The sequence below is a fragment of the Oppia nitens genome, unplaced genomic scaffold (genome assembly GCF_028296485.1).
Source record: "Oppia nitens isolate AA-2021 unplaced genomic scaffold, nextdenovo-longstitch-racon4-pilon3 scaffold2_pilon_pilon_pilon, whole genome shotgun sequence".
Taxonomy (NCBI): domain Eukaryota; kingdom Metazoa; phylum Arthropoda; class Arachnida; order Sarcoptiformes; family Oppiidae; genus Oppia; species Oppia nitens.
The window spans coordinates 9,041,973-9,058,048 of NW_026533210.1; the positions used below are offsets into that span (position 1 = coordinate 9,041,973).

Here is a 16,076-nt window from a genome sequence, read left to right on the forward strand (position 1 = left end):
CACCTTAAATTTGATTTGATTAATTTAACTTATTATTTTTGTTTTTGTTGTTATGTTAAAAGTTTTTAAATTAATTTTATTTTAAATTAATTAATTTTTTTATTATTTTTAAAAGACATTAAAATGAAATATATATATGAATTGTTAAAATTATATATAATTATCGATGCACTTAAAATTGTTTTTGTTTTTTTTAAGTTATTGTGTGTTAAAATATATAATTAATTAATTACTAATTCAATAAAAACAACTGATAATTAATAATAATAATAATATAAATAATTTTTTAGTAATAAAACAAACAAACAAACATAAAATAGCCACAAAAAAACTTAATCATAATTTTTCTTATTTGTATTAATTTTTTCTTTAATTAAATAGATTATTACACTAATTATTAATCAATTAATAATAATAATATCGTACCAAAAATTGATGGAAATGTCGAGAGGAAGTCATATATTTATATATATATATAATTTTTTCATATATAAGAGTGAAAATCAATGGTTCGGCCCTTTTCTTATTATTTTTTTATAAATTAAAAAACTTTTTGTTTTGCTTTCAACTTAATAAGCCACTAATCATATGGTGTGTGTGTGTGTATAATAATAATGTTTTTTTAATTAATTTATTTATTAATGTGTGAATCGATTGTTTAAATTTTATATAATTGAAAAAATTCAATGATTTTTTTAATAATGAAATATATGGTATAGTTTTCTTTTCTTAAATCAATTAATAAATAATAATAATTATAACATCAAAAATAAAACTCAAATCCACTGATCGATTAATTTATTATTATATTTATTTATTTAAAAAAAATGATTTTGTTTTTATCGATTTTTAATGTTAAGACTAAAAAACGCTTAATTTTCGTTAAAATTATATATCAATTTTTAAGGGCATTATTTCAACACATGTTTTACACTAAAAATTTCACAAAACATTAGTTATTTTTGTTTGTTTTTTCCTTAACTGTATTATAAATTATATTATTGTCCAAAATAAAAAATATTATTACATGTATTATAAGATGTTTAATGTTTAATAATTTTTTCATATATATATATATCGAGAATAATAATAATAATAACTAAAAAAATGATGGTAATTCAGAAATAATTTTACAAAAAAAAACAAACAAAACAAATTGAATTAAAATTTGACAATTATCTAAACAAATCATTACAATTATTTTTTTCTTATTTAAAAAAAAGCAAATCTTATATATAATTATAAAAACACTGAGAAAAAGGCTGAGAAAGATATAGATAGATAATAGAGTAATAATCAAACATTCATTGATAATATCAATAATATCTAAGTGTAAATCTTGTTAAAATATTTTTTTAGTTAAAAATCGTATTTTTTATATATATATATGTTTTGGACATTTTGTTTTTCAATAATAATAATATCTAAAAAAATTTCTCATCTTAAATAATTAAATAAATTATATATATATATAATAATATAATATATAAATACTACAATGTATTATTGTTATTATTATTATCCATTAAAACTGGTGGTGCGGTAACCGATCACTGATTTTGAGGCAAGTTTTTAGTTAAAAATAATAATTTTTTTTGTCGTTTTTTGAGAGGGGTTTTTGACGTCCCTGAAAACTAAACTGATAATAAAAACGTGGGTAAAAAGGAAAGGGATGTCTTTTTTTGAAGTTGTTGTTGAATAGATGCGTTTTGTTGTTGTTTTATTAATAATAATTATTAGATTGATTTGATGGGGAATGCAGAGAACGGGGATTACAACGCTTGATATCAATTATCGCCGCCCTCTTGTTGATCCTCTCCATCTCCCTGTGTGTCTGACGTCCAGAGCTAATAGAGAAATAAACAACAAAACATTACATCATGTCATCAACAAAAAAAGGATAGGTATGTATTTGGTGGTCAGTGAGGGACAGGTAGCTTACCGTAAGATTATCTCTGAGCAGCTGCATTATGAGCGTACTATCTTTATAGGAATCTTCGTTCAGAGTGTCCAACTCAGCTATCGCGTCATCAAAGGCCTGTTATGTTGTTTTTGAGAGAGAGATGTCGTTTCAAATAACAAAACAATTAGTATTACTTTTTTAACAAAAAAAAAGACAATTGAAACAATAAAAAAAATTATAGCAAAACTCATTCATAATAAGGTGACGAAAGCATTAATAATACAAACACTAAAGCTCTCCGATTAAAGCAAATGGACAGTTAGTTTATCATTAATCTAATCTGATGGGGCGGGTAGGGATGGATTGGTAGGTAATGGAGGTTCAGCGCAAGCCAGGCATGTATGCAGCAATTGGCACCAAATTGAAATGGCAATATTTTTTTTTAATTGTTTGTTAATTGCCATTTACCTGCTTTGCCAAATGACAGGCGCGATCGGCAGCGGTTAGAATTTCGTAATAAAATACGGAAAAGTTGAGTGCGAGACCCAAACGGATCGGGTGTGTGGGCTGTAGTTTGCTTTTGCTTATATCGAACGCCTCCTGATATGACTTATGGGCGTCATCGACAACACCTTATTATGACATTATCGAGTTTTGCACGTATGATAGAGATAAGGAAAGGGATAAGGAATATGGTATGAAAAAAGAGAAAAAAAAGAGAGCGGTCAGTAAGGTCGGTGCTCGAGCTTCTATACCTGTTTGGCGAGTTGACACGCTTTGTCTGGCGAATTGAGAATCTCGTAATAAAATACCGAGAAGTTAAGGGCCAGACCCAGTCGTATTGGATGTGTCGGTTGCATTTTGCTCTTTGAAATATCGAACGCCTCCTGATAGGCCTTTTGCGACTCATCAACAACACCTCAATTATTAATATAAGTTATATATAACACATTATAGCTCAATCATATAATAATTTTAACATTTTTTTTTTTTAAGTTAAACATCTAACAAAATTACTATCGGGATTAACCCGTAGCAACAAAATCACCCGAAACTTATGAAATCACTTTATGTACACACAATCAGGTCATACATTATTAATCATTGATATTGTGTGAGTGTTTGGCGTACGTGTCGTGAGATACTCGTAAAAATCGATAAATCATTTATCATTAATACCAATAACAACAAAAAACAACTTACTATTTCTTTGGTCACCAGTGGCCACTTCGGCCAGGTATCGGTAGTAATCGCCTTTCATCTTCAGATAAAACACTTTACTTTCGGCATTACTGGCCTTAGGGATCAAAAATTTGTCGAGAAGTCCCTAATAGATACAAATATGCAGAAAAAATAAATAAAAATATACAAAAAAATAAACCATTAATTTCATGTATAATAATAATAATTTTATGTGCATTTCCTTAAAAAATACGTAAAGATATTCTCATTTTTTTTAGAAACAAAATAAAAAACTAAAACTAATAGTAAATGAGTGGTGAATCAGTTGTATAATAATAATATCTAATATATATGTGTTGTGTAATAATTAATGTATTATTAAAAACTATAAGAGCTTTAAAAAAAAGTAGTCTACAGTACAGTACTGTATGTATGTGTTAGTGAAGTAGTGTATGTATGCCTAGGATTTGAGTCACATTTTCACATGACTTGAGGCCACACCCACTGAGATATTATGTAAGTGCAGACACACACACACAGACAGATATACAGGGAGTTAGAGACTACTATCCTCTCTCTCTCTGATGTAATGGTGCTAATGCCTGAAATGGTGACAATTATAAGGGGATTGGACTAACTAACCAAACAATTTAGTAGTAATTATTATTATTAAGAGACAACTGTCACCTTTTTGAAAGGCATTACCGATAAATAAATACAAAACTATAATTAAAAAGACAATAATAATAATAATTGAATGACACATACGAGCACATCGTAACAGATTTCCCGCAACTCTTTTTCGACTTTTTCTCTGTACTCTCTGGCCATCTGTTGTTTACGTTCTGATCCTTCAGTTTTTTGTTCGATACTCGATATGACTCTCCACGAACTTCTTCGGGCGCCGACAACATTCTTGTAGGCCACAGACAATAGATTTCGTTCTTCGTTAGACAACTCGACACCGGTTTCGGTAACCTGTTTCATGGCGGCAGCCATATCATCGTATCGCTCGGCCTGTTCGGCCAATTTAGCTCTCTGTACTAACTCGTCCTTATTCTCCATTTTTTTTCTTAGATTATTCTTGTGATGATATTCTTCAAGAGTTTAGTAGTAGTATTATTATTAGATGATTATATATATATATTATTTTCTTGTCTTCTTTTGGCGATTAGATGTGTTTTTAAGTGATTCACCGATTATTTTCTGGGTTTCAGTGACTCCCGCAAGTGCTTATGTATGCGTGTATGTGTGGATCAGATCCGGTGATTGTATATATATGTGTGTATATATATATGAATAAAATGAATGAGTGATTATCTATAAATAAAAAAAATCGTGGTATAAAACCAACAAAAAAACAATTAGTAATGAAGTAATCAATACAATGGTTTAACCGCACAGTTATGTGTGTTTTAAGTGAGAGAGCGGGTGTGTATAATCTCCGGGTACGGTATGAATGGCACTACCAATTAATTAGTACGGTATTAACAAATGACGACACTATTGATCCAATCAATTGATTATTATTACATACACTGTTGACAATCAAATCCAAATACACTAACAGACACGAGTTGGTTAGTACCAGTGCTTTTAAAAGTGAGAGATACCAGTGCTGTGTATGTGTGTATAGCATAGGGATCAGTAAAATGGCTGCCAATCAGTCGCAACACACACACACACACACATATAGTGTGTGTGTAATGCAGTTTAAGGGCAAAGGCGTCAACAGTAACGACACACTACTATACACTTCTTCAGCTCCATTCCGTACACCCGTTCATACCGTTCCCCCGACTGATACTTTATGACCAAAACTGTTCACACACTTTACACATAACTGTTTGAAAACAAATTCAATATAGTCTGCGGACAACACTTACCCAAAATATGATAGACCACAGTATCGGATGACCAAATCGATGGACTTATAGATATATATTGTAGAGAAAAATAGTAGGTTTTGCCGGTTTGTGTCACCAAAATGTATGGCTCTCTCTATGTATGACTCTCTCACTCACTCACTGTATATATCAGTGCTTATACTGTGTGTGTGTGTAATATCTATAGCAAGTGCTGTGAGCTGTGCCACCAGTTATGCGCTCAACACTATACTTCATATATACATACATACAATACATACACAGCAGCGCCTATAGGTTACGGCATTAGTATTAGTGTAGACAACAGTGTATTACATATAGTCTGTGTGTATGAGTATTATAAAAGCTCTACCATTGGCTATACTCCTATAGGTATATATATATATATACAGTATATATATATATAAGCCATATATCGCTCATTGCTATATAGCCTTTCAATGTACTTAATCACTCACTCACTCATTCATTGAATGTGTTTCAAGCCATCAATTATCTGCTATACTATTTCACTCATTTAGCGTTCGAATACTAACTAATTGCCTGATAATATATTCCCTATTATTTGTATATAATATATTTGTATATTTATATTCCCAACAATGTTTCCCTTAATATTTTAGTATACAGTATTTTTGTGTAAATTTTATTAGCAATTAATTTTAATAATAAATATGTTATTATTATTAATTGGTAAATAATAATAATAATAATAATATTTTTATTTTATTAAAATTAAATTATTATCCAAACAATTACATATTGTATAATATAATATATACATATACATTGTATATACTAAATATACAGAATATTCTAGACATTGGGATTCACTCTCACACATAATATATTCCCACATTCAATGGGATAAGCGTGCAGTGAATGTATGAATCATAAGAGAGAGAGAGAGAGAGAGAGAGAGAGAGCTCAGGGATGGAGGAGAGGGGGTTTCAACCAGTGCTCAGAACCTATTGATTGATACCATACAGTCATTTATCTTATATATATAAACTTTACTTTATATAATTTATATGAATCCCAGAAAAATATGTGTGTATTTTGAATGATTATATACAGAGTTTATATATTATGGAATATAATACATGAATATTATATGATATTTTCTATATAGCATTTGGAAAACTTTTTTTTAAATACATTTTTCACACATGTTTTTTATATGACATATATATATATATAAATGAAATTAATTGAAACAAATGATAGAAAAATTTATTTTTTAAATAAAAAAAATTATTTTTGTTAACAAATATTATGTCACACAACAAAATTATCGGTAAACGAGTGGTCGCATCGTCACCGCCGCCGCCATCGGAGTTGCACTTTGCAAATGCTTTGCCGGAGAGGCTCCGGGAGTGGGGGTTTAGAGAGGGGGGAAGTCATAGTTGGTAGAGCGCCTGTATTTATGGGCAAAATAACCAGATTATTGCAGATATATTAATACAGTCTATGTGTGTGTGTGTGTGTCTAGCGCTTCGGCGTTTCTGTGAAGCACTGGTATGTGTTTAATATAGTACATACGTCAATAACGTCAGCAGCTCCCTGTGCTGTGTGTGTGTGTGTGTCTCATGTGTTGCTATTGACTACACATAGAGAGAGAGAGAGAGAGGTCTGTATTTTTTTTATTATTATAATGTAATACAAGTGCTGTATATTTAATTTAAAAGCCTTTTACTGCTAATGAAAAGCATGTCTCCTATTATTTGACGACAACAACACACGTGTGGTTATAGTATACTGTAGTTGCTATCAAAACACATACTTGACTTGACTTTTTTGTTTTGTGTGGATCTAATTGGAACATTTAGAAGACATTTATTTTTTTGTTGACTAAAAAATGCCGAAATCCAAGAGGAATCGATTAGGTAATGATGTGATGACCATAATGTTAACCACAACTATCATATTTTTGTCTCTCTCTTTCAGTATCACTGACGGCCACACAGAAGAAGTCGTTTTCCGACATCAAAGTCAAATTGGTTAACGATGTAAGACTTGTTTGTTTGTTTGATCCAATTTGATTCAATCCCAGAGCTATAAACTGACCATTTTTTTCCCTAACTCACGACATCCACCCACTCCTACATCAATAGGTTAGACAATCGTGTGATGACTACAGCCGTGTATTTATATTTTCCGTACAAAATATGAGAAACGCAAAGCTCAAGGATGTCCGCAATCAGTGGAAAGACAGTCGGTATGTATGTGTGTCTGTACTCTCTATCCATGAGACCAGATTAGGTGATCTATCTATTAATTATGATTGACGGGATGTCCTATTTTTTTATAATTTAGGTTTTATTTCGGCAAAAACAAAGTGATGACAATCAGTTTGGGAAAGACTAAAGAAACTGAATATAAACATAATTTACATAAACTAAGTGATCGTCTCTATGGTCAGTGCGGACTACTCTTTACTAACCGACCCAAACATGAGGTGTTAAAGTGAGTATTGATTTTTATGATGTTTAATGCATTTTTAAAAAATCATATGTTGGATGAGTTATCTGTAATGTCATTAATGACAGTCAATGATGCAATTTATTTGCTTATCCTATTCATAGCACTGATACCCATATAAAAACTACTGTATGTATGTGTCATATTCCCGCGCATATAGTTTCCATTTAGTTTTCACTATAATTATTGTCTATGGTTATAAAAATAATTTAATAGTCTAGTATAATTTAGCTAGTTTATACAATATATTAGATTATTATGTAATTTTTATATAATTGCTGTTTAATATTATTATTTAATGAATTATTTTACTTATGGTAATTATTTTTATTAGTACAATAATATAATAAAATTTTATTGGCAATTATTTCTTATATAATTATTATTAGATAAAATTTATAAAATAAAAATAATATTTGAATGACATTTTTAAATATTATAATTATGGAAATGCTAATTACGTAAATTAAATGTCACTATATATATACTGTATATAATTTTGACGAAATAATTGGCAAAAAATAGGTAGACATTTATCATCACATGAGTTAGTGTTTGCGCTTTATTATTAAAGATATGTTATTTTTGGGTATAAATATATATATAAGACATTCATTTTTAATTTATTTATTTTTTTTTTGATGAAATTGTTTGCATTTATAGTTTATGAAAATAATATTCTTTATTAAAGATTTTAAATGTGTGACAAAAAAATCTTGAATGTATTTTATATAAATATAGTAATGAATTTATATATATATATTGTATAATAATTTCTATATAAAAGTTATATTTATATACTCTTAATATTTATTTAGATATTTAAATCAGTGTTAATATAAATAAATTTTATATATAATGTGAACTATATTTATATATATATATACCTGCATTATGTCGACAAATGATTTGTTTAAAATATATAAAAATATAATACAAGAATCTAATAGTAGTATAGTTGTAATAAAAGCTCTCTTAGTTTAATGGGTAATATTTGATGAGTTTTCAAAAAAAAAATAAATAAATATTGAAATGTATTGACAATGTTTGCTAACACACAAACACAACACATAGTCTATTCACTACTAGAAGGCATTTAATATATAGAATTAGTGATCTATTATTGTAGTATAAAATGATACAAAAATTTTGCATTTTGTTTACATAACTCAATTCATTTGGAAATATAAATATATGTATATATTTAAAAAAAATTTGACAGAATTTCATGATAACAACTGAATAAGTTTATTACAGTTTTACATATATTATTATATAATTTTTATAGATTATTACATTATATAATAATATTCTAGTTGTAGGTATAGGTATATTATTGTCATTATTATTAAATGAATTATTATTATGAATAGTTTAATAATATGATTTCATTTATTAAGCAAATAAATTATATACGAGTTAACAATATACAGTCTATAGATTATATCTTATATATAGATTAGTTTTTAATTTATATTTTTCAGATAAAATCAACATATATAATAATACTGTATATATTTATTTTTCAACTATAGACTCTATATAATACAGTATTAATCTAATATATATTTAAATAGGTTTTAGTAGAAATTGTAACTTGTTCATTTAATATTATTATTAAGGAGATTACAAATTTTTATATTCATGATATTATAATTTTATGCCATATATCATTTATAATTGGCTCATATAATTTATTAAGATTATTTATGATCATTTATTATTCAAGTATTATTTTCAATGTATTATTATTATTGAAAATGTTTAGTTGAATAGATGTTTTATTTTAATGGTGTTTATATTAAATAAGATATTTTTTAAAAAAAATAAGATTATTAATTTTACTTTATTTGAGATAATAGTATTACCTGTAGATTTATTAGTGAATTTAAAAAATATATATAATTAACTAAAACATATAGTTTATATAAAAAAAATAATGTCGATATTTTAATAATATTTTATATTTGTTCATAAATTGATTTGTTTTTTTCACTCTCAAAATAGTCAATATATTTGCGGAAATTAAGTTTTTTTTCTCAATATATATGGTATTATTTATTATCAATGCAAAAATGTTTGATTAAATTTCTATAATTACATGAATTTTTATTTGTTAATAATTTATTTCAATTTAAATTATTATATATTCATAAATTGGTTATTTTTATCTATTTTTTAGTCTGAATTTTATATCAGAATAGTTGTTGGAGAGATATCTTGTGATTTATATTTTATATATAGTAAATAACACTACACTAAGTGTTTTGTAAATGTCATTAAAAAAAACTTAATTATATTTTTTTTAATAGAAAAATTCTAATGAAAATTTTTTTAGCACTATATATATCTATAAATACAGTATATTTTGTTAGTTTAACAAAATAGTCTTAACTATACATAATAATAATACAATAGAGTTGTTTGTCTTTTTTCAAATTGTTTGCTTTTTACCAATTGAGCTCTCTCTCTCTCTCTCTCTCTCTCTCTCTCTCTCTCTCTCTCTCTCTCTGAATTGATTATTAGGTTATGTATTGTTTAATAGCACTATGTTTTTATATTATTGATGATGAAAATCTATTCAATATCTAATACAGTATACTATAATAATAATAATATTATTATTTTATGTTATGTGTGTGATAGGACTCATATTTAATTGCTATTTTAATGATTTTATTGCTTTAATGATACATATAGTCAATAATCATTTAGCAGATAATCTTGTATTTTTCTATATATTAATTATTTTATAATTAATTTTTTATTTCACAACAAATATACTATTGATTATTATTATTATTATTATTAACCTAATTCTTTGATTTTCAACTAAATAATTAGATGGTTTGACGAATACGGTGACTCTGATTATGCCCGAACCGGTTCGGTGGCCACTGAAACTGTTACATTAGATGCCGGCCCACTGGAAGAGTTTGCCCATTCAATGGAACCGCATCTGCGATCGCTGGGAATGCCGACAACCTTACAGAAAAGTGTTGTCCATTTGCTACAGGATTTTGAAGTTTGTCGCGAAGGTGTCGAACTAACCTCACAACAGGCCAGGATTCTGGTCAGTATATATAAATCCCCGATATATCCGTAAAAATGATTTATTTATTGAATTGTTTGTTTGGTTTATTATTATTTAACAGAAATTATTAGGCAATCAAATGTCTGAATTCAAGATAACATTGGAAGCCATTTGGGAGTCCGATGGTTACTATGAAGAGTTTGTACCTCTAGTTAAGCCCGAAGTTACTAACGATAAAACAACGGTTAGGATGAAGAAAAATAAGCAAAAAAGAGGACAAAAGAAGAAGACAAAAGTGGAACAAATGTCCGATAATGAAGGCGACGATAATCAAGAAATGTCTGATGAAGACAATGATGACGACGACGATATGGATGATTAGATTTTTAATATTAATAATGAAATTTTATTAAAATAAAATAATATTTTATAAAAAAATTTGTATTGAAATTGATTATATGTATAATTGTTTATATATATAAAAAATCAGTTAAAAAAATTTTATGTCAATTATTGGAAACAATTACAAGATATTATTGTTCAAAACAGTTGTTGATATTATTTATCAATTTGCGGACCCTTTTTATCAACAGTTAGACAAAGTATTTCATAGTCGGCGTTCATTTGGCACCGACTCGGCGACGACCTATCTATTCGGTACTTCAATGTCTTCGCATAGAAATCCATGGCAATGGTGTTGTGTTTGAAAACAGTTAGCATAACTTTATGCATATTGAATGCCCGGCCAATGGCATAGAGACACGACATGAGATAGCGACCAATACCTAACCGTTGATGACTGGCCACTACTTGCAATTCGTAACAGTAGACCGCTGATTCGGAATCGGTACCGCCGACCTCGAACCGAAAGTGAACAAAAGCTATCAATCGTCGGGTGTCCGCACACCTTAAGACCAGATGCCGACTGGTTTTATGGCGAAATTCTTTCAGTTTGTTACTTCTGGACCAACCGTTTGAACTTTCATCGTAATAGGTCTTCATATTATCTTCAGTCAATTGTATGATCCATTGCTGGCATTGGTCGTCCATTTCTGGCCATCGATGACACTCAAGATCGAGATTCAGTTGATTCTCGCGGTACGACAACAACGTCTGGTCAACAATCTTTGACAGTGGGTTCAGGCAATCGTTGGCCACCGAAATGAGTGCCATAGCCCGACATCCCTTTTGGCCACCGCCGCTACCGTTTGTTCGCCGTTTAATAGCACTCATCGTAATCACCGAAACAAATAATAAACTAATAATAACTTAAAAACAATTATTTATATATTGTTTACAGTTTTGCGCCAATAAATGATCGCAACTATTATAACCACTATATGAGTGCGCATGCGTTGTGTGTGTGTGTATTAGTACCGGTACTGTACTGTATGTTATATTAATTTATTTTGTAAATACATAATTTTAATTAACCATGATTACATTATATATATTTAATAAAGTTTTTAAAAAATTATTATTAACTATTAAGTATTATATATATATAAATTTATATTAAATTAGTATTGTTTTTTATTGTCTAATTTAAATAAATTTTAGTTACAAATTGATCCAAATTTTTATTACAGAATATTCTGTATTATGCAGTATATAATAAATACATATAATTTGTAAATTATTACACAAATATTTGTTTAGTTTAAAAAAAACATTGTCTACAGTAGTTATACATAAATAATATTATTTTTTATTTGTTTTATAAATTCAATCATTACAATCGTTGACATTGTTTGCACATAAAAAAATAATTTTGTATATAAATTAGTTATTTATACAATCGATTTGTAATTGATTATTATTAAAAAAATACATTGATTTGTTTTACATTTTTTTGTTGTTTTTTGTTGAAAACAAACAAGTTAAATAAATTAAAAGAAATTAAATCCATAAAAAATACACACAAAAAAATTGTCTATAATAAAAATATATATATAATTCGTATACACTAAAAAAAATTAATACAAAAAGTAATTTTTTTAATTATTTAAATAATAATAATATATCACATAATATTATCAATTATGACAACTATTTTGCTGATGCGATGATACTAATAATGGTTGTCTTTCAATACTATTGCTGTTATTAACTCGTCTAACAATTAGATAAATTGTTAACAAAATTATCTGTCAATTAGAAAAATAAATAAATTATTAAAAATAATTATCAATCAAAAATGTATAATAATTAATACCAGAATAATGTCAATAACAAGAATAACTAGAGTAGACTTTCGGTAGCCTATGGTTTCCAACAAAAAGCCGCCTAAAGTGGGCCCAATGAATGCACTGCAAAATACAAAACAAATTATTATTGTCTGATTATCTGATCCCATGATGAGTAATAGTGATAACTAGTGGTACATCCAATATACACATACCCTATAGAACAGGCACAAAAAAACATGGCCGACACCAGACCATAGGTCGATATGTCATCGGGAAAGCCTCGGCGATGGATAGAGTCGTGTAATGCACTGATGAATGCAGTGACCAGTTTGGAGGCAATACCCAAACCGATGAATACCAATGATGTAATTACAAGCCATAGTTGTCTATATATATATAATAGCAAATAAAATATTTATTTTGTTTTATCATTTCAATTGTTATGCAAATTAATTTATATAATCTTACGGTTCAATGGCGATGAAATCTAACGGTCCGATGAATGTGAAGCCGACTAATGAAAGTATTGATCCAAACAGACATAACTTTTTTGGATTAAACTATATATATGTTTGTTTGTATAAAATTTTTAATTAATAATCAAATTGTTGTTTTAGTTGTCATCAATTAAATAAAATAGTTAAAACAAATTAATTTTGATTACAAACCCCTTTATCACAAAGTCGTCCCCAAATGGGTGTAGTTATAGCGTAAATGCCGCCAGAAATGACAAAAATACATCCCATAATGATTGGCGATAAACTAGAAAATTGCAAAAAAATTAATTGATTTTTAAAAATTAATATATAATTTATTAATTAGTTGTTTATATTAATCCAAAAATTCTTACTTAAATCTTCTCAGATGTGGTTCAAGTGTTGCCGCATTAAAACCGATGAAATTAAGTGATGTAGTGATGGCCAGTGCGTCCAATAGTATTCCCGGATCGGATATAAATTTCCAGAGATTACCCGATTTTTGTTGCGATACTTCAACGGTTTTGGGCATTAATATGAATGTAAAGACACCGCCCAACAGCAGGAATGAGCCTAATATGACAAATGGCAACAAAAAGCCGCCCAATTGGTAGAAAGCGCCGCCGAGTGTCGGTCCCAATATGAGACCCAAACCGAAACAGGTTTCCAGTAGTGAAAATGTTGTGGCAATTCGGTCGCAAAACTCTTTGGCCATTATTACATATGAAGCGGTCATGAAAGCGGCGGCCGATATACCTTCGACAATACGTACAGCAAAACAGGCTGTAATGAATGGCGTACCGGCTGGCAATTGATCCAATAGTCCGAATATAACGGTACTCAGGCCGGCAATAAACAGTCCGATTTCGGACAGTAATATCGGATTGACTGATGCAATCATTTTGCCAAACAATGGCGATGTGATGGCTATACATAGTTCGTAAATACCAAATATCAGTCCATATTGTGTGGGTGTAGCACCTGGAGGGTAGGGGTAGGGGTACATTATATTTAAAATATACATTTTTTAGTTTAGTTATTAGAGATATATATAAATATTTTTTATAAATTAATTAATTTTATCAATAATAATACCTTTAGATTCAGCTTCTTTGGGGAAAAACGGGGCCTGAAGTGATACACAGGCGGCCACCCAGAAGTTGCCGTAAGCCAGTAGTATGAGTATCAGTATCTGTTTGGTTTGATATCTCCGACGACGAGGATGAAGACCAGTGTTATTTGAATCATCACTTGTGGCTGAATCAGACTCTTGGATGGTTTGCGGGACTTCGCAATCGCAACACTGACAGTACTTTTGGCATTGTTTGTCACTGATGGCCGACTGATGGCTGTGTTGTGACAGTATTTTGTTTACTTCAGTGGAACAGCTGAACGAATGAATCTTTGATTCCATGTTTTGGATAAAACTTTTTTTAAATAAATATTTTTAATTTTTTACATAACTTTATACACTATTATTAATAATATGAAATAATTAACAAATTAAACGGTAAGTCTTTTTATTTGCTTTTACTTTTTTTTGCTGATTAATGTTTTAATGTGTTTGAGAGTTGAAAAAGTTTATGAATATTATTATTATTTTTTTGAATTATGAATTAAATTTTGAAATTTTTTTCCACAACAAAAAATAATAATAAATTTTTCCAACAAATAGTCTAAGCGAGCATATGTTTAATCAGCTCTCTATATATATACGACAAGATAATCAATTTGTTTAGTAAATACAAGTATAAATTATTAGATAAAAGTTTTATATTAAATTTCTTAGTAAATTGCAATACAAACATATGTTTTTGCAATAATATTATTATATTATATGAATGTTGTTTTAAGAAACTGTACTGGATATGATAGTATATATATATATATTATTTTACTTTTATAATAAACAAGTTTCCAATTCAATTGGAAATATTATGCCCAGGTACAATTTATGTGATTTTTGTTGTTGTTGTTGTTGATTGAGCTATAATTCAATGATAATAATAATAATATTTATTTAATAAAGTTGTAATTATCTTTAAAATACAACACTTAAATAATATTAGATAAAAAACTTTTAATATTAAATTTGCTACTGTATAGCAAAAAAAAAGTTTACTGCAAAAAAATACTACTAATTCCTTATAAAATCGTAATTAAATTGACATTATTTATCCCAAAATACTAATCTAACATTTCAACATTAAATGCAAACAAAAAAGATATATAATAAATAAATTTTAATACATTTCCATTATTATTATTATTATTATGTTTTGATTATAATTTATAAGTAATTGAATGTAATTTTTCTACTGTACTATTAATTTGATTTTAAAATAGAGTAAATCATAATTTTTGTTATACTGTTAATCATGTTTATCACTACTGTATTATTATTATTATAGTATTTTATAGGAAAATATTTAGTAATTTCCAGTAAAAAAATTTTTTTGTATTGATCAATAATATCATTAATGTTATAAATTAAATTATAATGTAAATTATTATTTGCAACAAAAATACTAACAATGATTATTATTATTATAACTAAATTGGTTATGAACTTTACACTCAATTTTAATGTTATGTTGACTTAAAGTTTATCAATCTATCTATCAATAAATAATTGAGTTTAATATCATATAATTTTTTTGTTGATGTCTGAAGTCAGTCACTGGACTCATGTATGTTTGTGTGCAAAGTGTCAAATAAAATACAAAAAATATATATATATTATAAAATTTTTATTATTATAAATGTAATGTATTTCTAGAAAACACATAAAATATCATATACAGTATAACTTTATTTAGTGCATAATTATAAAGTGTTTTCTAGAAATACATTAAATTAATATAAGCAAAATATTTATTTTTTATAAAAATACTGAAACAAAAGTAATGCTAAATTGCAAATATC

At 27.6% G+C, this 16,076-nt stretch overlaps 4 protein-coding genes across 5 annotated transcripts; 1 reads left to right on the plus strand and 3 right to left on the minus strand.

The window, feature by feature from the left end:
• Positions 1-1,430: 1,430 nt before the first annotated feature.
• On the minus strand, positions 1,431-5,235 carry LOC128956137 (14-3-3 protein zeta). Of its 2 annotated transcripts, none has more exons than XM_054301817.1 (6): positions 4,972-5,235; positions 3,854-4,405; positions 3,107-3,230; positions 2,659-2,822; positions 1,943-2,038; positions 1,431-1,847 (listed from the first exon to the last, which is right to left on the minus strand). In XM_054301817.1, the coding sequence occupies exons 2-6, from the start codon at positions 4,148-4,150 to the stop codon at positions 1,788-1,790; spliced, it is 741 nt and encodes a 246-aa protein (XP_054157792.1). In that variant the 5' UTR covers positions 4,151-4,405; positions 4,972-5,235; the 3' UTR covers positions 1,431-1,787. The 2 variants fall into 2 exon arrangements, with proteins under 2 accessions (XP_054157792.1, XP_054157794.1); XM_054301819.1 differs by lacking the exon at positions 4,972-5,235 and adding an exon at positions 4,488-4,762.
• Positions 5,236-6,602: 1,367 nt separating this feature from the next.
• On the plus strand, positions 6,603-10,909 carry LOC128956136 (mRNA turnover protein 4 homolog). The gene is made up of 6 exons (XM_054301816.1): positions 6,603-6,857; positions 6,919-6,980; positions 7,086-7,189; positions 7,288-7,437; positions 10,297-10,525; positions 10,608-10,909. Exons 1-6 carry the CDS (start codon positions 6,830-6,832, stop codon positions 10,866-10,868), a joined length of 834 nt encoding a protein of 277 aa, XP_054157791.1. The 5' UTR covers positions 6,603-6,829; the 3' UTR covers positions 10,869-10,909.
• An 88-nt stretch (positions 10,910-10,997) lies between these two features.
• On the minus strand, positions 10,998-11,811 carry LOC128956138 (N-alpha-acetyltransferase 40-like). The gene has a single exon (XM_054301820.1). It carries the CDS (start codon positions 11,717-11,719, stop codon positions 11,045-11,047), a length of 675 nt encoding a protein of 224 aa, XP_054157795.1. The 5' UTR covers positions 11,720-11,811; the 3' UTR covers positions 10,998-11,044.
• Positions 11,812-12,677: 866 nt separating this feature from the next.
• On the minus strand, positions 12,678-14,673 carry LOC128955165 (MFS-type transporter SLC18B1-like). Its single transcript, XM_054300809.1, has 6 exons — positions 14,247-14,673; positions 13,526-14,132; positions 13,344-13,437; positions 13,144-13,235; positions 12,888-13,061; positions 12,678-12,795 (listed from the first exon to the last, which is right to left on the minus strand). The coding sequence occupies exons 1-6, from the start codon at positions 14,563-14,565 to the stop codon at positions 12,678-12,680; spliced, it is 1,404 nt and encodes a 467-aa protein (XP_054156784.1). The 5' UTR covers positions 14,566-14,673.
• Positions 14,674-16,076: the final 1,403 nt, after the last annotated feature.

What these genes read in the sequence shown, in the direction of transcription:
- LOC128956137 (XM_054301817.1), bottom strand. Translation starts at nt 4,150, where the DNA reads ATGGAGAATAAGGACGAGTTAGTACAGAGAGCTAAATTGGCCGAACAG. An exon ending in CACTGGTGACCAAAGAAATA is followed by an intron (nt 2,823 to 3,106) that starts GTAAGTTGTTTT and finishes TTAATAATTGAG; the next exon opens with GTGTTGTTGATGAGTCGCAA. An exon ending in CGTGTCAACTCGCCAAACAG is followed by an intron (nt 2,039 to 2,658) that starts GTATAGAAGCTC and finishes ACAACATAACAG; the next exon opens with GCCTTTGATGACGCGATAGC.
- LOC128956136 (XM_054301816.1), top strand. Translation starts at nt 6,830, where the DNA reads ATGCCGAAATCCAAGAGGAATCGATTAG. An exon ending in ATCCAAGAGGAATCGATTAG is followed by an intron (nt 6,858 to 6,918) that starts GTAATGATGTGA and finishes TCTCTCTTTCAG; the next exon opens with TATCACTGACGGCCACACAG. An exon ending in AATCAGTGGAAAGACAGTCG is followed by an intron (nt 7,190 to 7,287) that starts GTATGTATGTGT and finishes TTTATAATTTAG; the next exon opens with GTTTTATTTCGGCAAAAACA.
- LOC128956138 (XM_054301820.1), bottom strand. Translation starts at nt 11,719, where the DNA reads ATGAGTGCTATTAAACGGCGAACAAACGGTAGCGGCGGTGGCCAAAAG.
- LOC128955165 (XM_054300809.1), bottom strand. Translation starts at nt 14,565, where the DNA reads ATGGAATCAAAGATTCATTCGTTCAGCTGTTCCACTGAAGTAAACAAA. An exon ending in CCACATCTGAGAAGATTTAA is followed by an intron (nt 13,438 to 13,525) that starts GTAAGAATTTTT and finishes GCAATTTTCTAG; the next exon opens with TTTATCGCCAATCATTATGG. An exon ending in TTTTGTGCCTGTTCTATAGG is followed by an intron (nt 12,796 to 12,887) that starts GTATGTGTATAT and finishes TGTATTTTGCAG; the next exon opens with TGCATTCATTGGGCCCACTT.